The sequence below is a fragment of the Corythoichthys intestinalis genome, chromosome 6 (genome assembly GCF_030265065.1).
Source record: "Corythoichthys intestinalis isolate RoL2023-P3 chromosome 6, ASM3026506v1, whole genome shotgun sequence".
In the NCBI taxonomy this organism is placed as follows: domain Eukaryota; kingdom Metazoa; phylum Chordata; class Actinopteri; order Syngnathiformes; family Syngnathidae; genus Corythoichthys; species Corythoichthys intestinalis.
In genome coordinates, this window is record NC_080400.1 from 1,113,543 (window position 1) to 1,134,978 (window position 21,436).

The 21,436-nt window shown below is 40.4% G+C and overlaps 1 protein-coding gene across 2 annotated transcripts in view; it reads left to right on the forward strand.

Moving 5' to 3' along the window:
- The window catches only part of LOC130917406 (neurobeachin-like), a 572,897-nt gene that overhangs the window by 294,153 nt on the left and 257,308 nt on the right, over nucleotides 1-21,436 (forward strand). For both annotated transcript variants that reach the window (XM_057838766.1, XM_057838767.1), the window contains one exon: nucleotides 5,528-5,694. In XM_057838766.1, coding sequence (XP_057694749.1) covers nucleotides 5,528-5,694 — 167 coding nt within the window. The remainder of the gene's footprint in view (nucleotides 1-5,527; nucleotides 5,695-21,436) is intronic.

Consider the following 21,436-nt stretch of genomic DNA (forward strand, 5'->3'; position numbering starts at 1 on the left):
AAACTATGGTATAAGTGCTATTCATTTTATATTAAGTGTGTTAGAGCAGGGGTCCCCAACCTTTTTTGCACCACGGACCGGTGTGATTTGGGTCTTTTTTCACGGACCGGTGTCCTGTCAAATTTTGCACCCTTATAAAATTTTGCTTCCAAAGCTTTTGTGGCGGTGAAAAAAAGCCCTCTTTTATATTCAGTTGGACTCTCAATGTTATGCTTAAAAACTATTTACATCATAAACATACATGTGCAACACGGAAATGGCGTAAATTAATGCTTAACGGCACGGCGAAGTCGTTAAGTGAGAGGGCTACGTGCAGTTGTTGTGTGCACCTAACATGGCAAACGTAAGTTAATATTTCTTCAAAGAAAGTTTGTAGTGTGTACTTTGGAATCGCTGCATTCGCGGTCCTTTTTAAAGTTACGCGCATGCCAACTTTGTCAGAACACCGGCAATGTGCGGCAGAAAAATACAGCAAATATAAAATAGCATTTGTTTTTAGCCCCGTCGTGTTAAGTGCAGGGAAAAAAATACAACTCACCCGCCGAATCAGTGGGAGGGCTGAGTTTGTTTCGTTGAGACGAGATGGGAGAGTGAGAGAAGCTAGCATCACAAATACACGATGTTGGAAATTGTAGCTCAGTTTTCAGCGCGCTCTTAGCGAAGCCAGGATATTCCGAAATGACTTTAATCCAGAACTTGGGTAGAATTGTTGTCTCAAATGTACGTTTAAGGTCGCCGTGATTTGCGATCTCTACAAGCTGATATTCCTGTTGCACAGACATGCTCGAATCACTGTTTATTCACATACGGGTCACGAATTCACTCCTTCGCAGTTCGTGGGTCTTTAGTGATTGGGAAGTAGCATAAATTTAGTTTTCTTCGAGGTTGTAGGCACATCTTCTGGCTCGTCAGGTTCCCTTTTCCCCGTAAAAAGTCTGTCCAAAGACGTCTGTGATTCAGTCATTGTAGTGTGGGGGCTAATTATTTCTGGGAAGAAATGTGATTGGCGACGACCTACGTGATAAATTATTATCGGGTCCAAGCTAGATATACATATAAATACATACAAATATAGATATACAAAACGAGATTTAGTGCTAACAGCCCAATCAATGCATATCTATGACGACCTCCTATCCTGTAGTTGTATATCTAGAGTAAACAGGGATATTGGTGTGTTAAGCGGCACAGGCCAAAGTCAGTCGGCCAGAATGCAGTCATTAATAAATGATGTATTATTTCTGCGCGGCCTGGTACCAAATGCGCCACGGACCGGTACCGTTCCGCGGCCCGGTCGTTGGGGACCCCTGTGTTAGACTAATACAAACAGTCAAAAAGTAAATACGAGAGACAATGCTATTCCCTGATTGATTATATTAAGTAGGAGTGGGAACCTTTTGGTACCTCACGATACGATACGGTTTGCGATACAAAGCTCACGCTGACAATGGTCTGACGATATGGCAGTACAACGATTTTCGATACATTTGTCAGGAAATCATTCTAGGACATTCTAAAAACAACTAATAAACAGGAAAACAAGCTTCTGCTGTGAATTGGAATGAGTTTATCACTAGTTGACGTCCAATCCATTTGAAATGGGAGGGTGCAGCGAATGAACGGCTGCCATTCCTCCCAGTTAAAACGGATTAAACGTCTATGGCCGTGAGTGGCAGCCAGTGCCAGGCAATGAGGTCATTTTAGGCCATTTAAGGTCATTTACCTGTTGATTTTCAATTACTTCCTGTTGATTTTGGGGTATTTTAGGGGTCACTTCCTGTTTATTTTGTGTTACAAAACAGGAAGTGACCTGGGAATCACCCAAATGAATAGGCAGTGACTCAAACTCAACAGGAAATGACCTGTAAATGAACAGCAAGTGACCTGGAAATGCCCTGAAAATCTGACAATGACTGTGAATGCTCTGGTTTCTATTCTAAATGGACTGGGATTGGATTGTCGATGATTTTGGTAAAAACCTATTGGTTCCTTTTTTTTTTTTTTTTTCTTTGACATTGACACCTTTTTAAAACATCTCGATTCTTGCAGGAGCATATCGATAACCTTTTGGGATACAAGGTATCACGATTAGGGCTGTCAAACGATTAAAATTTTTAATCGAGTTAATTACAGCTTAAAAATTAATCGTAATTAATCGCAATTAATCGCAATTCAAACCATCTATAAAATATGCCTTATTTTTCTGTAAATTATAGATATATTCTGTAAAATAAATGGAATGGAAAGATAAGAGACAAGATGGATATATACATTCAACATATGGTACATAAAGATTGTAGTGGGCATTTCACTCTACTGTAATTTAAATCTGTCTATGCTGTCCTCACTCTGAAGCGTCTACTTTTTCCAAAGCTAGACAGCTAGTGAACGACGCCTTAATAATCAGATTTCTTCCTTTTTCATCTGATTTATAAATAAAATGGCCTCAAACCATTGTCCTCTTTAGACCGTCGTAAAACTACAACAACAAAAAAAGTACACAAGCATTGCATTAGCAACAACGTTAGCTTTGCACGCTATACAGGTTCACTAAACATAAACAAAAAGCGTCTCATACAAAAATGTAACATTTCACTTACTGACATAATATGTACATTCTTTACAACAACTAACTTACGGACAAATCTTGTCCAAGGATCATTTAAGCACAACATTACAACGTAGGCGTCAGCCCGAGACGTCGTGCAGCCATACTGAACTGGCAAGAAAACAATAAGCCATGTCGCAAAGCGAGCACAAGAGTTCACTGTTGGACAGCACAAAAAGCCTTGCTGTAAAACTTACCCAACTAACCCTACTGTCTGAGCGGGACATGTGCGTTAATTGCGTCAAATATTTTAACGTGATTAATTTTAAAAATTAATTACTCCGCGTTAATGCGATAATTTTGACAGCCCTAATCTCGATATATGACCATTTCGATATTTTGTCACACTCCTAATATTAGGTTTTTTAGAGTAATGCAAACAGACAGTGCCTATGAGAAAAGGAATATTTCATTTTCTTATAACTTTAATTTTCTTTCCAGTATTTTCCCCCAAAATGTTTTTGTCAAATTTTTGTTAAGTTTTTCTTTTTACAAATATTATTTTATCTTTTATCATCATTACAATATTTTCTATTCTTTTTGTCAAATATTTTGTTTTTGCGGAATACTTTTGGTATTTGATGTTGGACATTTTTGTTCAGTTTAGTTTCAATTATTATTTATTATATTTTATATGTGTCTTCATTTTAAATTTGAGGATTTTTTAAATGTAATACATTATTTCTTACCATAGATTGGCTATTTATTTTTCCAATTTTATTCTCGTCTTCATGTTTAATTTTTAAATTTTTGTTTTCACTTTTATATATAAAGTATTGTAGTTTTTTTTAAAATATTTTTTTTCTGTTTCAAAGTTTTTCTGTTGTTTTTTTCCGATTTTATACACTGCACATATTTTGTATATTTAATATTGTTTTTTCATAGATTCATTTATTAAATTAATAGTATAATATATGAATTTATAATGTTATTAGCATACATACTTTCATGTTATATTTTCATATTATTGAAATGTATTTCCATTTTTTAAAATCTAATATTTTTTATTTTCACCATTTTCTTTTTCAAATTTTCAAATTATTTGTCAGGGCTTAGATGCTTTCTTATATTTTCATTTCACGTCCCCCCGATTTACGGTCTCGGATGGCCCTTAGCTAGCCGCTAGCATCATTTCAGGTCAATGCCAATTGAGGGTTACGACGCCGCGGCGATTTGCAATAGACTCATCACATAACATATGTGTGTCATTTTTGTAAGTCAGCCTTGTTATTGTGCTTGACGCCAAATATACCGTCTCCTCTTCAAAAGCGGCCAATAATAGACTCTGCGTGGTGATATGTAGCTCTGTTAGGTCCTTGACAGGTGCCGCTCCTCGCGGCTCTATTAAACTATTTTCCTTTCTAGTCTTAATAGCCCCGTCGGCCTAGCGGGGAGGAGGAGGGTGATTTACGGCCCTCCTCAGAGGGAGCCCCGATTTATCTCCCCGCTGTCTGTTAATATCTCGGTGCGCTCAAGTGTGTTGACTGAAGCCCGAGCATTAGTCAGCGTGACAAATGCTCCATTAGAGGATGTGTAGAGTCTTGAAATCTTTCTCAAGCGTTATTACCATTCTTTGCATTGTGAGAGTTTGCAGAAGAACAAAAGAGATGGCTTTTTTTTTTTTCGGTTTGAGTACATTTTTAAGGCGGGGTATTGCATATTTTTCAGGCATATATTCCAATTCCGATTCAATTTTGTGTAACAATTCAATTCTTTATTACATCTTTATATATTACATTATTATTACAAACATCTGGATAGAGGAAAATATGCAACTTTAACATTCGATTTCTTCAAAACGTTGATTTCCTTCTCTCATTATTTTGTGTAGTACTTATAAATGTCTCCCTAAAGAATTGTATTCGAACTTGACATTTTCATGGTCCTTCGAGCCGGAGTTGGTAATAGCAGGTTTTAGAATAAGGCAAATAGGGCTAACATGATAGGCAATATTAGTCCTTTTGACTTTATTGTGGGTCTTGAATATTAAGTGAAGGAATCTGAGCTTTTAGCCTAATTGCCGGAATCACGCCAGCCAAATCGCCGGACCCCCGCTGGCGCAGCTCCAACGGCCCGGGCCGGCGAAACTCTGACAATCTGGCCATAAGGCCAAACTCCGCACGCTCAACATAGTCTTAACCCCTTGTACTGACTCCATTTTAAAAGCTGGAAAAAGGCTTCGAAACACAAGTTGACAATTTATTCAGGTCGACAGCGATCAAACGACAAGGCGAAACTGCAACAGACCCAGGCGAGAAGGCAGACTCAGGGTCACCATATCACAAGTCAACAAAAGGTTCCAGAGAAAAAAAAGACAACGATTAATTAAACATTCAGTCTTTTTGAAGGCTCTCACGGAGTATGCCGTGGGGGTGTGTTCAGGTCTTCTTCTGTTGCAGATTTGGACGGTGATGTTCACGTCACCGTTGCTGGGTCATGGTTGATGAGGCAACTGAGTTGGGAGGTTGGGCGCGCCTCACCGTCTGAGAGCCGGCGCGCTGTCAAACTTAGTTGTTTTTGTTATCGGGTGTCGCGTTAGAACAGGCCGTCCCGCCTTTTGTTTAGGACTGTCCTGAAGAGCTGATTGCGGGATTTGGTGTTGCAGACGTGGGCTTGTAGATGTGTGGCCTATCACCTGGCAGTCGGTGTCAATCTTGCTCAGTCAGCTGCATGACGCACACGTTAGACTTCCGTGGTCCGAAGGCGTCAAGTATGTCTTATGCCCTATGTCAAATATATTCTGCTTGTTTTCCTTAAACTATGATATAAATGCTATTTATTTTATATAATACAAACAGTCAAACGCTAAATACGAGAAAAGATGTTATTCCCTGATTGATTATATTAAGTGTATTAGTGTGGAAAAGGATTTTATTTTTTGTGTGTCTTGCTCTAAATAACAATTGTTTTTGTTTTCAGTCCAACTGCGAGCAGTACGCCGCAGAAAGGCGGGAGGAAGAGAAGATGTGCGAGCACCTGATCAGCGCCGCCAAGCATCGCGACCACGTGACGGCCAATCAGCTGCGGCAGAAGATCGTCAACATCCTCACCAACAAACACGGCGCCTGGGGAACGGCGGGGCCGAGGTTAGCGACCCTTCTTTTACCTTTCCGTAATCTTCGCGAACGATCGTAACCTGGGGGGGGTTTCCGTCCGACGCGCACCGGCTATCGGCGGTTGTTTCGGGCCGCCCCCGTTTCTTCCACCTCCCAGGGGTCCTGTTAAAACAAGCACTCGTTCCACTTCTCTGCTTGTGGGCGGTGAAGGGGAAAGATCAAGATCAAGCCCTTACGGGCGCGCGAGTTTTTGTTTCAGCAGAACTCATTCGCCGTTCCCTCGTTATTTTGCAGTTTGCAGGATGACGCTAACGCGAAAGATATTTTAGACAAGACGACAACATGGAGGGCTTTAATGGTCCTCAATTTTAATGTTCTTGTGTTATTGTTTTGAGAAAAAGAATGTTGGTGTTGTTTTTGGCAGCCCTTTTAATTTTTGTCTTAGTCTTCCGGATGAAAATCTTAGTAATTTCAAAATGTTTACATCTTCGTCTAGTTTTAGTCGACCAAATCTCAAACAAATTTCGTCTAGTTTTAGTCGACAGTTACTTAAAATTAAAATTTTAGTGCAAAAATCAATAAATGTTTCCGACAATTTCGTATGAACATAGACCAGGAGTGGGCAAACCGGTCCTCCAGGGCCGCAGTGGGTCCTGGTCTTTGGCTCAACAGTAACAACAAACAATACTAGAAACTGCAATTTCTGGAGAAATTACTATGGGGCTTTGTGGGAAGATACAGATCTTGCCCAGGTTGATTTGGGGACATGTCCTGGTCATATCAGGTCATTTGGGGGACATGTCCTATTGATATCTGGTCATTTCCTGTTGATTTGGGGACATTGTTTTTTGTTCGCCATTGAAAATGAATGGGAAATTTGAACGTCCATGGCCGTCGACGGCATCAGCTCACATATGCGTCAATGCAATCCAAGTACATTGCCATCAATAGATCCGACATACATGGCTGTCAATGGCATCAATGCAATGTAAAAAAACTCCATTGGAAGTGAATGGGAAGTTTAGACGTGGCAGCCCATTAGAAATGAACGGGAGAGTTTTTGGCAAATTTTCAGGGACCCGTATATTTTTTCCAAATTCTGAATACAATCTTAATACCCCTCACCGTCCCGAAATTTTTGATGTCCAAATTATGTTGTGTGTATGGATATGATAATATATATATATATATATGGCTTGGCCATTAGGCCTGTCAACAATAACGCGTTAACGACCATGATTAACCTGGAAATATTAATGCATTAAAAAAAATAAAATAATGCAATTTACTGCTCACACTAAGTTTGGCCACAACTGTCTCCCGTAGTCCCACACGCTGATGTTTACGTTCTCCGTGCGGCAATGCAGGACATAATTCAGCCAGCCACGATGAGTGAGGATGATGACCAAATTCTGTTTTAAAAAGCTGCCTAATGGAAATCTGGATAAAACCAAAGTTGTGTGCACATACTGATGTAATGAACTGTCCTTCAATCGAAACTCAACCACCTTCGGGCAAAGCATACAGTATCTTCGCTAGTGTTAGCAATGATGCTAACACTGCGGGAACAAGCCGCAGTCATCAAGCTACACTGGCAGAGTGCGGACTCGGACTTGCCAACAAAAAGACAACAAGTATGTTGACTACTGCTATCGCTACATGGGTAGCCAGAGACTGTAGAGTGTAACATAGTCCAAGACGAGGGCCTTGAAAATCCAATGACAACAAACAACAACCAGTGACAAACCGCTAGACAGGTACAAGGCAGTGCCAGCATGGACTCATGTCCACTACAGTGGTGATCTGCGCACAATGGTGCCCACAGTAAGCTGGCCCACCTAGCAAAAAAAGTATCTGGTCACACCTGCCACAACCGTTCTTTCCGAGAGACTGTTTTTTTTGACAGGGCACACTGTTCAAAAGAAAAGGTCTGCTCTGTTATCTGAAAATGTCAACAAGCTAGTTTGCCTGAGCAGTGTGTTGGGGGGGGGGGGGGGGGGGGAAGAGTATGGCTAACTTAAACAGTGTTTCTAAACACCTTTACACACGGTTTAGTGTAATGTTTTTCAGTTAAGTGTGTGAAAATTGACTTTTTATTTATTTATTTATTTTTTTAATCACAGCTTTCAGGCCATTTAATGTAAAACTGCAAATGCTGCATTTATTTGTGTGAAATGTTCAATTTAACAGACAAGTTATTTACACATTTTTTGAAACACTTGCTGTTGTTACTGTATTGTGCTTGTCTGCTCTTTAAATTGGCAATTAATTTTGGGTAATATGCCAAACGGTACTTGAGCCACATTGTTAGTCTGAGGCACTTTAAAGGGCAACTGAAGAGCTTTTCGGATTTCGCTCTTGATTGTTTTACTCAGTTGAATTGTATTAAATGCATTATTTGCTGTCTCAAAAAGTCACATTAAAAAAAAATTGACCGCGTAGTTTGAGTTATGGCCATAGCAACACCATAGCAACGAGGGACGCGCCGCCCTTCAGTTGCCCTGTAATCTGTTAAAACTCTTTGCTCTATAATACAATTTATTTTATTTTTTATTTTATACGAGCTAAGTTGTTAAATAAAATTTAAAAACTATTTGGTTAAGTTTTATTTCATTCACACATCATACATTTCATCTTAAAACAAATTTTAAGTCAATTATAGTATTTTCCTTGATTTTTTTTTTTTTCCTGAAGATCAACTTTATTCATCCTGAGGGAAATGTGATGAATCATGATTAATCACACAGTTGACATATGATTAACTAGATTAAATTTTTTAATCGTTTGACAGCATGACCTGTATACACACTATATATATATATATATACACACAGTGCCTTGCAAAAGTATTCGGCCCCCTTGAACCTTGCAACCTTTTGCCACATTTCAGGCTTCAAACATAAAGATATAAAATTTTAATTTTTTGTCAAGAATCAACAACAAGTGGGACACAATCGTGAAGTGGAACAAAATGTATTGGATAATTTAAACTTTTTTAACAAATAAAAAAACTGAAAAGTGGGGCGTGCAATATTATTCGGCCCCCTTGCGTTAATACTTTGTAGCGCCACCTTTTGCTCCAATTACAGCTGCAAGTCGCTTGGGGTATGTTTCTATCAGTTTTGCACATCGAGAGACTGACATTCTTGCCCATTCTTCCTTGCAAAACAGCTCGAGCTCAGTGAGGTTGGATGGAGCAGTCTTCAGCTCTTTCCACAGATTCTCGATTGGATTCCGGTCTGGACTTTGACTTGGCCATTCTAACACCTGGATACGTTTATTAGATTTGGCTTTGTTTTGGATCATTGTCCTGTTGGAAGATAAATCTCCGTCCCAGTCTCAGGTCTTGTGCAGATACCAACAGGTTTTCTTCCAGAATGTTGCATCCATCTTCCCGTCAATTTTAACAATCTTCCCTGTCCCTGCTGAAGAAAAGCAGGCCCAAACCATGATGCTGCCACAACCATGTTTGACAGTGGGGATGGTGTGTTCAGGGTGATGAGCTGTGTTGCTTTTACGCCAAACATATCGTTTTGCATTGTGGCCAAAAAGTTCAATTTTGGTTTCATCTGACCAGAGCACCTTCTTCCACATGTTTGGTGTGTCTCCCAGGTGGCTTGTGGCAAACTTTAAACGAGACTTTTTATGGATATCTTTGAGAAATGGCTTTCTTCTTGCCACTCTTCCATAAAGGCCAGATTTGTGCAGTGTACGACTGATTGTTGTCCTATGGACAGACTCTCCCACCTCAGCTGTAGATCTCTGCAGTTCATCCAGAGTGATCATGGGCCTCTTAGCTGCATCTCTGATCAGTTTTCTCATTGTTTGAGAAGAAAGTATGGAAGGACGGCCAGGTCTTGGTAGATTTGGAGCGGTCTGATGCTCCTTCCATTTCAATATGATGGCTTGCACAGTGCTCCTTGAGATGTTTAAAGCTTGAGAAATCTTTTTGTATCCAAATCCAGCTTTAAACTTCTCCACAACAGTATCTGGGACCTGCCTGGTGTGTTCCTTGGTTTTCATAATGCTCTCTGCACTTTAAACAGAACCCTGAGACTATCACAGAGCAGGTGCATTTATACGGAGACTTGATTACACACAGGTGCAGGCCCGGAGTGACTAATCGGGAGCTTCTGGACGATTCCAGAAGGGCCGGCCGGCCAGATGGGCCGGTCCGCGTTTTATTAAAAAAAAAAAAAAAAAAAAAATTACACTGTTATCATTTTTTGTTTGGTATTTATTTATGACAGTGTCACTGAGTATAACTTACATTCTGTTACCGCTGTCCCTGTGGGCCGTCTTAAAAAAAAAAAACAGTATTATTTTTTTTTCCAGACTCATCCTCACGTGTGCAGACGAAAAATACAGCATGCAGCTCCGCCCCCTAATTGTAGTCTGTATTGAGCCAAATTAGCTGCTATCTCGGTGCTCGGATGGATAAAAAGAGCAAGGGTGGCGCTGAAAAATAAGAATTAAAAAGAGAAAAGCACTCGTGAAAGAATCGGCAAAATGCGCGAAAATAGCTAATTTTTTTCATGCAACGACCTTGCTGCCTCAAACTACAGAGGATTACAACGAAAGTGGTAAGGCCACATGGCGAATAAAATGCAACTTGCACCGTGTGATACGACAATATGTAATTGTGGAAACTTTGGCTTCTTGTAGCACCTCACAAGGGATATGTAGCAGCAAGCATTAGCCATAATGAACACACCACAGGTGCAGAGCTGGAAGGTAGGATTGCCATGTCGTTCAGCGAGTTAACATTAGAATTAATATAATCAATTACGTGGCGTTTTTAAAGTGGAAATGGAAAATGGATAATAGTATCATTAGAAGTTGTTACAATGTGCAATACGTATTCTTTATTTTTCATATTGTTATGTTGCTATGTTTGTTTTATCTGTAAGCACTCATTTTGTTAATATTTGATGTTGCAGAAAAGGTCTTATTTATTCATTTATTTTGGGGCTGCCAAAATTATCGCGTTAACGGGCGGTAATTAATTTTTTTAATGAATCACGTTAAAATATTTGACGCAATTAATGCACATGCCCTGCTCAGACAGATTTAAATGACAGTACAATGACATGGCCACTTGTTAATTGTGCTTTATGGAGTTTTGCCGCCCTCCGCTGGCGCTTGGGTGCGACTGATTTTATAGGCTTCAGCACCCATGAGCATTGTGTAAGTAATTATTGACATCAACAATGGCGGGCTACTAGTTTATTTTTTGATTGAAAATTTTACAAATTTTATTAAAACGAAAACATTAAGAGGGGTTTTAATATAAAATTTCTATAACTTGTACTAACATTTATCTTTTAAGAACTACAAGTCTTTCTATCCATGGATCGCTTTAACAGAATGTTAATAATGTTAATGCCATCTTGTTGATTTATTGTTATAATAAACAAATACAGTCCTTATGTACCTTATGTTGAATGTATATATCCATCTTGTGTCTCATCTTTCCATTCCAACAATAATTTACAGAAAAATATGGCATATTTTATAGATGGTTTGAATTGCGATTAATTACGATTAATTTTTAAGCTGTAATTAACTCGATCAAAAATTTTAATCATTTGACAGGCCTAATTTATTTTTCAAATGTATCATTTAATATAGTTTTTTTTTAAATCCATTTTTAAATTTGTTCAAAATATGTTGTGTTGCACTTGTTAAAATAAAGCCACCTTGTTAAACAACCATGACCTGCACTGAATTGGAATACACAGAATTACAGTACACGGCTTTAGAGAACACTGAACTTAACACGTGTATGCATAATGACATAATTTTAAATGAGTGGGCCGGTCTGAGGCATGAAATTCCAGGGCCGAAAATGAGTCCCACTCCGGCCCTGCACAGGTGGATTCTATTTATCATCATCGGTCATTTAGGACAACATTGGATCATTCAGAGATCCTCACTGAACTTCTGGAGTGAGTTTGCTGCACTGAAAGTAAAGGGGCCGAATAATATTGCACGCCTCACTTTTCAGTTTTTTATTTGTTAAAAAAGTTGAAATTATCCAATAAATGTTGTTCCACTTCACGATTGTGTCCCACTTGTTGTTGATTCTTGACAAAAAAATTAAATTTCATATCTTTATGTTTGAAGCCTGAAATGTGGCGAAAGGTTGCAAGATTCAAGGGGGCCGAATACTTTTGCAAGGCACTGTATATATATATATATATATATATAGTGTGTATACAGGTGTACCTAATAAAGTGGCCGGTGAGTTTGTATATACAGTATATAGGAAAAAGCGGCATGGAAAATAATTGAATGAATGAATATAGTACATATTACTGGAATCTGGACTCTTGCTCAAATATTTATGGTTCTTTCTTTCTTCTCTCTCTCCTGAAAGTGATGCAGATTTGCATTGCTGCAAAAGACAGCCGTTGTAAATGACACCGCCCAAAAAAAGGAAAAAAAAGGAGCAAATTCAAATTTAATGGTAACCCGCTGTTGAAGAAAAATGACGCAATATGCCAGCGAGCGCTCGGGGCGACGTCGCGCGCACGGCAGCTCAGTCTTATTCGATGCTACATTAACTTTCCCATTTATGCCGCTCTTGTAAAATAGAAAGCCCTGCGGCACGTCCAAGTGAATGCGGAGGGCTAGAAAGCTTAGCTGTAAATGTTTATTTTCAGGCTAATGCACTGAAATATCAAGTTCAGCCTCAGGATATTTAGAATTGCTCAGGCATGGATTGTAAACAATCTTATTTCAAAGGCGTATCGGAGAGTTTTTCACAACTGTTCCAAAAAACGTCTGCATTATTTCTTAATAAACCCAATACACGGAGTCCTGGAGTTACGACCGAATTTCGGCGCAAGTCTGTTATCACTGTTAGTCGAAATTTACATCGAAATGTCTTGTATAAGTAAGTGAAATACCTTGTATATATATCTGGTATCTCCAGATACGATTTTTTTATATAATGAATTTGTTCCGAGCTCTACGAAAAACGACCTTAAATATTGTCTCCTATGATCCATCCATTCATCCATTATCTACAGCTTAATCCAGGGATCCAGTTGCGGGGGCAGCAGCTTTAGCTGTGAAGCCCAAATTTTCCTCTCCCCAACCACTTCAACTTACTCCTCCGGCGGGATCCCAAAGCGTTCCAGGCCAGACGAGAGACAGTCTCTCCAGCGTGTCCTAGGTTGTCTCCAGGGCTTTCCGCTGATGCGACATGCCCGGATCGACACTCCTGGGAGGCGTCCGGGAGGCATCCGAACCAGATGCCCGAGCCACCTCAGCTGACTCCTCTAAACACGGAGGAGTAGCGGCTCGACCCCGAGTCCCTCCCGGATGACCGACCTTCTCACCCTATCACTAAGAGAGATCCGGACAGCCTATATCTGAGATCTTGTTCTTTCGGTCACGACCCACAACTCGTGACCATAGGTGAGGGTAGGAACGTAGATTACTTGATAAATCGAGAGGTTCACTTTTTGGCTCAACTCCTTCTTCACCAAAACGGTCCAGTACAGAGTCCGCATCACTGTAGACGTCTCACAGATCCGCCTTTCGATCTCCTGCCTTCACTAAAGAACAAGACCCCAAGAACTCTTCCACTTGGAACAGGATCTCATCCTCGACCTGGAGAGGGCACACCACCCTTTTCCAACTGAGGACTGCGGTCTCGGATTTGGAGGTTCTGATCTTGCCAGTGTTGATTTATCAAAGAATTAATCCGTCCGTCCGTCCGCTTCTCCCAGGCCACCTGAGAGACAGTCTCTCCAGCGTGTCCTGGGTCGCCCCTGGGGCCTCCCACCACTGGGACGTGCCCGGAACACCTTTCCAGGCAGGTTTCCAGGAGACATCCGAACCAGATGCCACCTCAACTGGCTCCTCTCAAGGTGGAGGAGTAGCGGCTCGACACAGAGTCCCTCCTGGATGACCGAGCTTCTCACCCGATTTCTAAGGTAGAGCTCGGACAACCTATGGAGGACACTCATTTCGGCCGCTCCTATCCGGGATCTTGTTCTTTCGGTTACTACCCACAGCTCCTGACCATAGGTGAAGGTATAGGAGCATAGATCGACAGGTAAATCGAGAGCTTCGCTTTTGGCTCAACTCCTTCTTCACAACAACAGACCGGTACAGAGTCCGCATAACTGCAGACGCCGCATCGATCCGCCTGTCAATCTCCCGCTCCCTCCTGGCCTCACTCATGAACAAGACCCCAAGATACTTGAACTCCTCCACTGGGGGCAGCATCTCATCCCCGACCCAGAGAGGGCACTCCACCCTTTTCCGGCTGAGGACCACGGTCTTGGACTTGGAACAGCTGATCTTCATCCCAACCGCTTCACACTCTGCTGTGGACCAGTGAAAGGTGGAGATCACAGCTTGATGAAGCCAACAGCACCATATCACCTGCAAAAAGCAGAGATGCAATGCTGAGGCCACCAAACCGGACCCCTTCAACGCTTCGGGTATAAACAGAATCTGTGACAAAGGGGAACCTTGGTGGAGTCCAACCCTCACTGGGAACGAATTCCACTTACTGCCGACCAGTGTTGTTAATCTTACTTTAAAAAAGTAATTACAGTTACAAATTATTTATCCCAAAAAGAAATTGCGGTAGTAACTCAGTTACCTGAATGTGAGAGTAATTAGTTACTTGACAAAGTAACTGGTGATAATTTTCATGTCAAAATAATTTCATTTAAAAAAAATAAACAGGTCTCCCAATCTGAAGTGTAAAGGGTTTTTGGGACAATTGGCCTTAGCCCAATTCTTTACTCTAAACTTAACTAGACACATGGGTATTGCGGATATTGCGATAACTAGATAATAACCTTTGCTATGTGTGGAAGTCATTTAATGTTGTGAATCAACCGTTAAAGTTGTTAAAATTGCTCCCGTTATTGCATTAGTTTCCTTCCATCTATTTTGGACATGTGTAAGTTTTAAAACTGTTTCATCATTTAAAGATAGATTTAAGTTAAATTTTGCCGATTTAGGAGCATTTTAGATAAAAAGTGACTTAGGTTAGCTAGGAAGGTTCTCTACAACAGAGCCTTCAAGAGAAGTCTACTGCTTTAAGATGGCGGCTGTTTACTAACGCATCCTTTGGAAGCGAAACAGCCCCACAGCATCACTCACTGAGCACACGGTCCCAGTTGAAGCCAGTTGAAGCCTGGGACCGTGTGCTTTGGTCAGATGAGACCAAGATTGAGCTTTTTGGCTACAAACTCTAAGTGGGTCTGGCGTGCCACGAAAAATGCGCATGCTGAAAAGCACCTCATACCCACTGTGAAGTATGGGGGTGGGTCAGTGATGCTGTGGGGCTGTTTCACTTCCAAAGGCCCTGGGAACCTTGTTAGGATGCATGGCATCATGAATGCTTTGAAATACCAGGACATTTGAAATCAAAATCTGTTGCCCTCTACTGCTGAAGATGGGTCGTCACTGGGTCTTTCAGCAAGACAATGACCCTAAACATATGGCCAAATCTACACAGAAATGGTTCACCCTCTGACCCCCCCCCCCCCCCCTAAAATCCACTTATGACCCCATTTGTTTCACATATGGCACTACATCAATTGTTCTGTACGTTTACAAACATGCACTATTTTTTTCTTTGGCTGCAACAAACCAAAGCTCGCTCTTTGTGGTGCAGCGTGCTCACGTGACCCGACTGAAGACTAAGCATATCTGGCTGCCTCGCCGCCACGTTAGATCACGCTATACGGCTCCTCCGTGATGAATGTCCCCCTCCCAGTATGGAGTGGGCATAGAAAAATCAATAGCCCTCAAATTGAAACAGTATAGGCTTGTATTGATCCAGCGCGCTAAATCAAAACGAGGAGCCTTTTTATACGTCTCCGCACGACAGCTCCCTGCCCGGTAATGACACACTATCAATTTTGGCTTTGCACTGATAAATCAAGTTGAAAATTGGATGTCAGAAGCATTTTTTTTTTCCCCCGGAGGGGAGGGAGGAGGGAGCCATTTCCTCCGTCGCCGGTCGCTTCTGCTGTTGACCTCTGAACTGCCGCGGCTGGATTATAAAGTTCAGGAGGGTGCAAAGTGAAAGTGGATGTCAAGGTTGATGAAGCCATTCGGGAATTGGAGTAGCGCTGTTTGCAGGGCGTTTGCGCTTTAATGTCACTTTAATGACATTTTATGCTGTCGCTACATCCGTGAAGATGGCCCCCCCATCAGACGCAAATTTATATAAAAAATAGGGCTGTCAAACGATTAAAAATTTTAATCGAGTTAATCACAGCTTAAAAATTGATTAATCGTAATTAATTGCAATTCAAACCATCTATAAAATATGCCTTATTTTTCTGTAAATTATTGTTGGAATGGAAAGATAAGACACAAGACGGATATATATACATTCAACATACTGTACAAAAGTACTGTATTAGTTATAATAATAAATCGACAAGATGGCATTAACATTCTGTTAAAGCGATCCATGGATAGAAAGATTTGTTCTTAAAAGATAAATGTTAGTACAAGTTATAGAAATGTTATATTAAAAACCCCCTCTTAATGTTTTCGTTTGAATAAAATTTGTAAAATTTTCAATCAAAAACTAAACTAGTAGCTCGCCATTGTTGATGTCAATACTTACACAATGCTCATGGTGCATAAAATCAGTCGCACCCAAGCGCCAGCAGAGGGAGACAAAAAACACAAGTACCAAGTGGACATGACAGTTTGCTGTCATTTTAATCTGTTTGAGCGGGGCATGTGCGTTAATTGCGTCAAATATTTTAACGTGATTAATGAAGAAAATTACCGCCCGTTAATGCGATAATTTTGACAGCCTTTCTAAAAAAATGATGATAATTGTTTGTGCTATGTTGCAAAAGGTTTTGTTTGTGTCTATTTGTGTCTATTATTGTGTCTTTTCTCGTATTTTCCCATCGACTGGTTGTATTACTCCTGCACACCAGAGTTAATCAGTTAATATTATCCTTTCCCAGTTATACGGTTTGACTGTATGTATTACTCTAACACACCAAATATAAAATAAATAGCACTTATACCATAGTTTAAGAAAAAGAAGCAGAATATAGGGCATAAGAGATACATGACGCCTTCTTATCACAGAAGCCCAACGTGTGCGTCATGCAACTGACTGAGCAAGATTGACTCTCGCACTCTCGCAATCAGTTCTTCTGGCCAGTCCAGAATAAATAGCTGGACGCCCTTCCAGATTCTTTGTCTAACCCATAGCAACGGCCTTGACAACGAAAATGCTTTTCTTTGACAATCTTCGGAAATTACGTCACACAGAGAACTGCGAAGGAAGTCCGCCATAGAACAGTATTGTTGCGTTGCTCCTCGGTAATATGCCACGGCGGTGTGTGGCGATGTATTGTTTTCAATTTAGAGAAAAGTTGTATGATTGGCCAAAGGATAGTAGGGCATGTAAATGGACATCTTTCGTTCACACTAAGCAAATGAATTTCACGCCATCATCGAGTAGTGTTCTCTGCCGCAAACACTTCGAAGAGGCCTGCTTCCTCAACCGGTCTGCTTATGATCAAGGATTTGCAAAAAAGTAAGTGTGATTTTTGGATAGATGACTGATGACTTTGTCAAAGCAGAGCTGCCAACTGTTGTGGAATGAAGAGTAGAAGGTAGCGACGTTAGCTGAATGGTAACTCGAGGCAAAACCCCGATCGTATTGTGGAATGAACTACTGGTGCACGATAATTATTGGTCCGATAATTATCGGTCCGATAATAGGAATTATGACGGCATCCCAATAAATCCAATAACATTATTAATAGGACCGATAATACTGTATGCACTTTGCTGTGCTACACACCAGTATGGGAAATCAGTTGACCATTTGCGGGGCATTGCTGCCACCTGCCAGTCAGAATAATTCGCTGCATCTATTTTTTGTTTTTCTCACAAGCTCATTCACTTACACAATGCGGTGTGTAGCGGTAGCATTGACAATCGTGAATGCTTTCCGTCTCGGAAATATGTCTGTAAGTATTTTATGTTTACTATAACATATGGATGTGCAATATACTGTATGTTTACTTCTGTGGTGAAGGGTCATATGTACAGAACTTCATAAGTTGGGTTATAGAAGCCAGCCAATGCTTTAGTAGCTCAAGCTAGTGTGCTATGCTTTACATATAATAGTTGTGTATATAAATGTATTGTGCAGTTTGTTGTATATTGAGTATTGAATATGTCTATTTTTATTTTGTACTTTCACAATATTAAAACAAATGTCTTCCAAAAAAAGCAAGAAAAGACCAAGCCTTGTGGTTTATGGAAGTGCATTCATTTTTAGATGGCTTTCGGGCAGTGCAGAAGTGAAACGCACTGTTTTGGGCAGTACATGTACTGTAATATTTTTGGCACGGTGTCGGTGGATTGGGATGTGTTAGTTTGTAAATCAAGCCCCCCCTTTGACTAAAATGGCTAAAAATGTTGTCAATCGTTTGTGCTGTAATGGTTTTGGAGATATTCTACAATATATTTGTAGTGACGAAGTCATGAAGCCCCCTATCTACGGCGGAATGGAACCGCAATGCTGCCGTTCGGAAGTTTTGTCTTAGTCTTCGTCTTTATGACGACAATACTTATTAGTCATAGTCATTTATTTTAGTCATTCTAAAATATTTTTGTCTTCCTCTAGTTTTATTCAACGCGACTAAACGTGAATGCTACGCTTATGCTTGGAGTTACATTTAGCATCTGATAATCACTCGGCGCAGACCTTTAAAGGCTAAAGCAACATGGCATAATCTCTTGCCAAGATAAGAAAACCAATCTTACCGTGTTTCCAAAAAAGCAAGATGGAGCGCAGCCTTGCTTAAGATACATCCTAAACTCCGGTGAGAAGGGAGAGGCGCAGCTTATCTCACATGAGTGACACGACCCGAACACTGCCACGATGCAAGCTGACGTACTCCACGTACAGTAGGAAAATGTCATGCATAGTAAACATATGACAGAAACGATGTCGCTATATTCGTCTCGTCGGACGAAAATTGGCATTCTTCTCGTTATGTTCTAGCCTCCGAGCCATGTTTTTAGCCCATCATCGTCACGTCATTGCCATGAAAAAATTGTTTGTCGACGAAATATTTTCGTTATTGTCGTCGTTGACGAAACAACACTGGTCCCCCTCGACAACGTTGTGCTCATGCGTTATAATTAATGGCCTTTTAAAGGGAACCACGGACAGAAGGACTTGTAGTTCTTAAAAGAGAAATTTTAGTAAGAGTTATAATCATCTGATATTCCAACCCCTCGTAATGTTTTCGTTTTTATAAAATTTACAACAAACAGCTTAAAAGGGTTTATTGAACACACAAAAAAACAGGAGGGAAAATCGCGGTGAGAAGCAGACGAATGAAAAAACCAAGTTAATGATGCAATTAGCAACGAAGGGATATACAAACTATCAAATGGCAGCAAGTCAATATCTCGGCAAGCCACCTAGGATCGGGTTAAAGACATTGCTGATGAGCTGGAATTGGATACAGGTACGACGTTGGAAACTCATCCCACATCTCTGTAACAAAATAATCTGACCAGCAGCAGAATGAGACAAAATCATGCCAGTCGTCATACTAGCTTCGCTCGCTGGCTAGCACAGCTATTCTTCCAGTCCAACTGCATCATCACCCCCAGCATGCATTGCGCACGTAAAATATAGTGCCCTCTGTTGGTCAAAACATGTACTAAATATTATTGATTTTTTAAATCAATGGCAACAATACATATGTTTCTAATATTTCATATTTAGCAAAAGAGATCAATTGTGCCTTATTAGAGTCCGAGGTTCCGTTTAAAGTGAGACCAAACATTGCTGGGCTACTGGTGTGTAATAGTCATAAAGAAAAAAAAGAGTTATTGTCACCATTTGTCACTTGTGAAAGATGAAACAGGCAGTGAGTGGAAAGAAGCGACTGCTCGGTTGCCTGAACGCAGATCAATAAAGACGGCCTCCATTTGGCGTTCTGCTACAGAAAAAAAAAGTAATTATACAGAAGAAATGTTGACAATCAATAGAGTAGTCAGCTAAGGTTAAGGTCTGCCGCGGTCACCGATGGATGGAGGATCCATCCTCAGCCGTCACTGACGATGGCCCCCAAACCATCATGCCCCCAACATGGACTTATAAGGAAGTGGACTGTAAAAATTACAATTTTCGCCATACATGCCACTTCTTAAAGTCAATCTCAACCACAGGCAATGTTGCTTTCATCAACGGTGACTCCAACGAAAATATTATGATTTTTTTTTTTTTTTTTTTTTTTTTTACGACAATGAGGAGAGGAGCTGAAAAAGTTTCTTACGAGCTGAAAAAGTTTCTTAGGAGACAAAAATAACGAGACAAAAATGCGCCATAGTTTCCGTCACATTCACAATGTGTGATATTTTAACATGTCGTTAGCCTGCATCGTAGCAGGCTAACATAGCAGTGCACCAACCCCCATCCCCAACTCACCGGTGTCCTCTCCTCTCCAGGTTTGCTTGTTCGGTAACACACGGTAAGATTTTTCTTTCCATATATTAGCAAGAGAGAATGTGCACTGTTGCTTTAGCCTTTAAAGGTCTGTGCCGAGTGATCATCACATACTAAATGTAACTTGTAGCATTAGTGTTAGTATTAGCTTTAGCATGACGAGCATCCTCTTAAACTCTCAATCTCACTTTTTTACATCTCGTTGTGACGTCCTGGTGTGTTTAAATATTTGAAAATAATCTGTATTAGTGTGTATAATCATTTAAAAAATTGCTATGTTCGTAGTAAATTTGAAGCTATTAAAGCATTTTTATTAAAATTGCCTTTCATAAGTTACTTAGCTTTGAAAAAACAAAAACTATAGCGGCCTCAAATATAGGCTTACAAAATCGACTTTGGATCTCGGCAATCAGATGAGATTTTAGATAACGCTATCGGCATTTGGATAATCCCATATCGCGTGAACTCTAGTCATAATTACACTGGTATGAAAAGTAAAACTTTTGGAATTTCTCACATTTCTGTGTAACATCACTATCAAATGTAATCTGATCTTTGTCAAAATAACACAGATGAAAAAACTGTCTGCCTTAACTAAAAGCACCCAAGCATCTATAGGTTTTCATATTTTAATGAGGATAGTATGCAAACAATAACAGAAGGGGGAAAAATAAGTAAGTGAACCATCACATTTAATATTTTGTGCCCCCCCTCCCTCCTTTGGCCGCAATAACGTCAACCAGACGCTTCCTGTAGCTGTATATCAGTCTGGCACATCGATCAGGACTAATCTTGGTCCATTGTTCTCTACATATCTGGCATGAATCGCTATCTTTAGGTCATGCCACAGCATCTCAATGGGGTTCAAGTCTGGACTCTGACTAGGCCACTCCAGAATGTGTATCTTGTTCTTCTGAAACCACTATGAAGTTGATTTACTTCTGTGTTTTGGATCATTGTCTTGTAGCAGCATTCATCCTCTGTTTAGCTCCAACTGTCTGACAGACGGCCTTAGGTTTTCCTGCAAAACTTTTGAATTAATTGTTTCTTTAATGATTGCAAGTTGTTCAGGCCCCAAGGCAGCAAAGCAGCCCCAAATCATAATGCTCCCTCCACCATGTTGGGGCTGAGGTGTTGATGTTGGTGAGCTGTTCCATCTTTCCTCCACACATGACGTTGTGTGTTACTCCCACACAATTCAACTTTGGTTTCACCAGTCCACAAAATATTTTTGCCAAAACTTCTATGGAGTGGCCAAGTGCCGATTTGCGAAAATTAAAC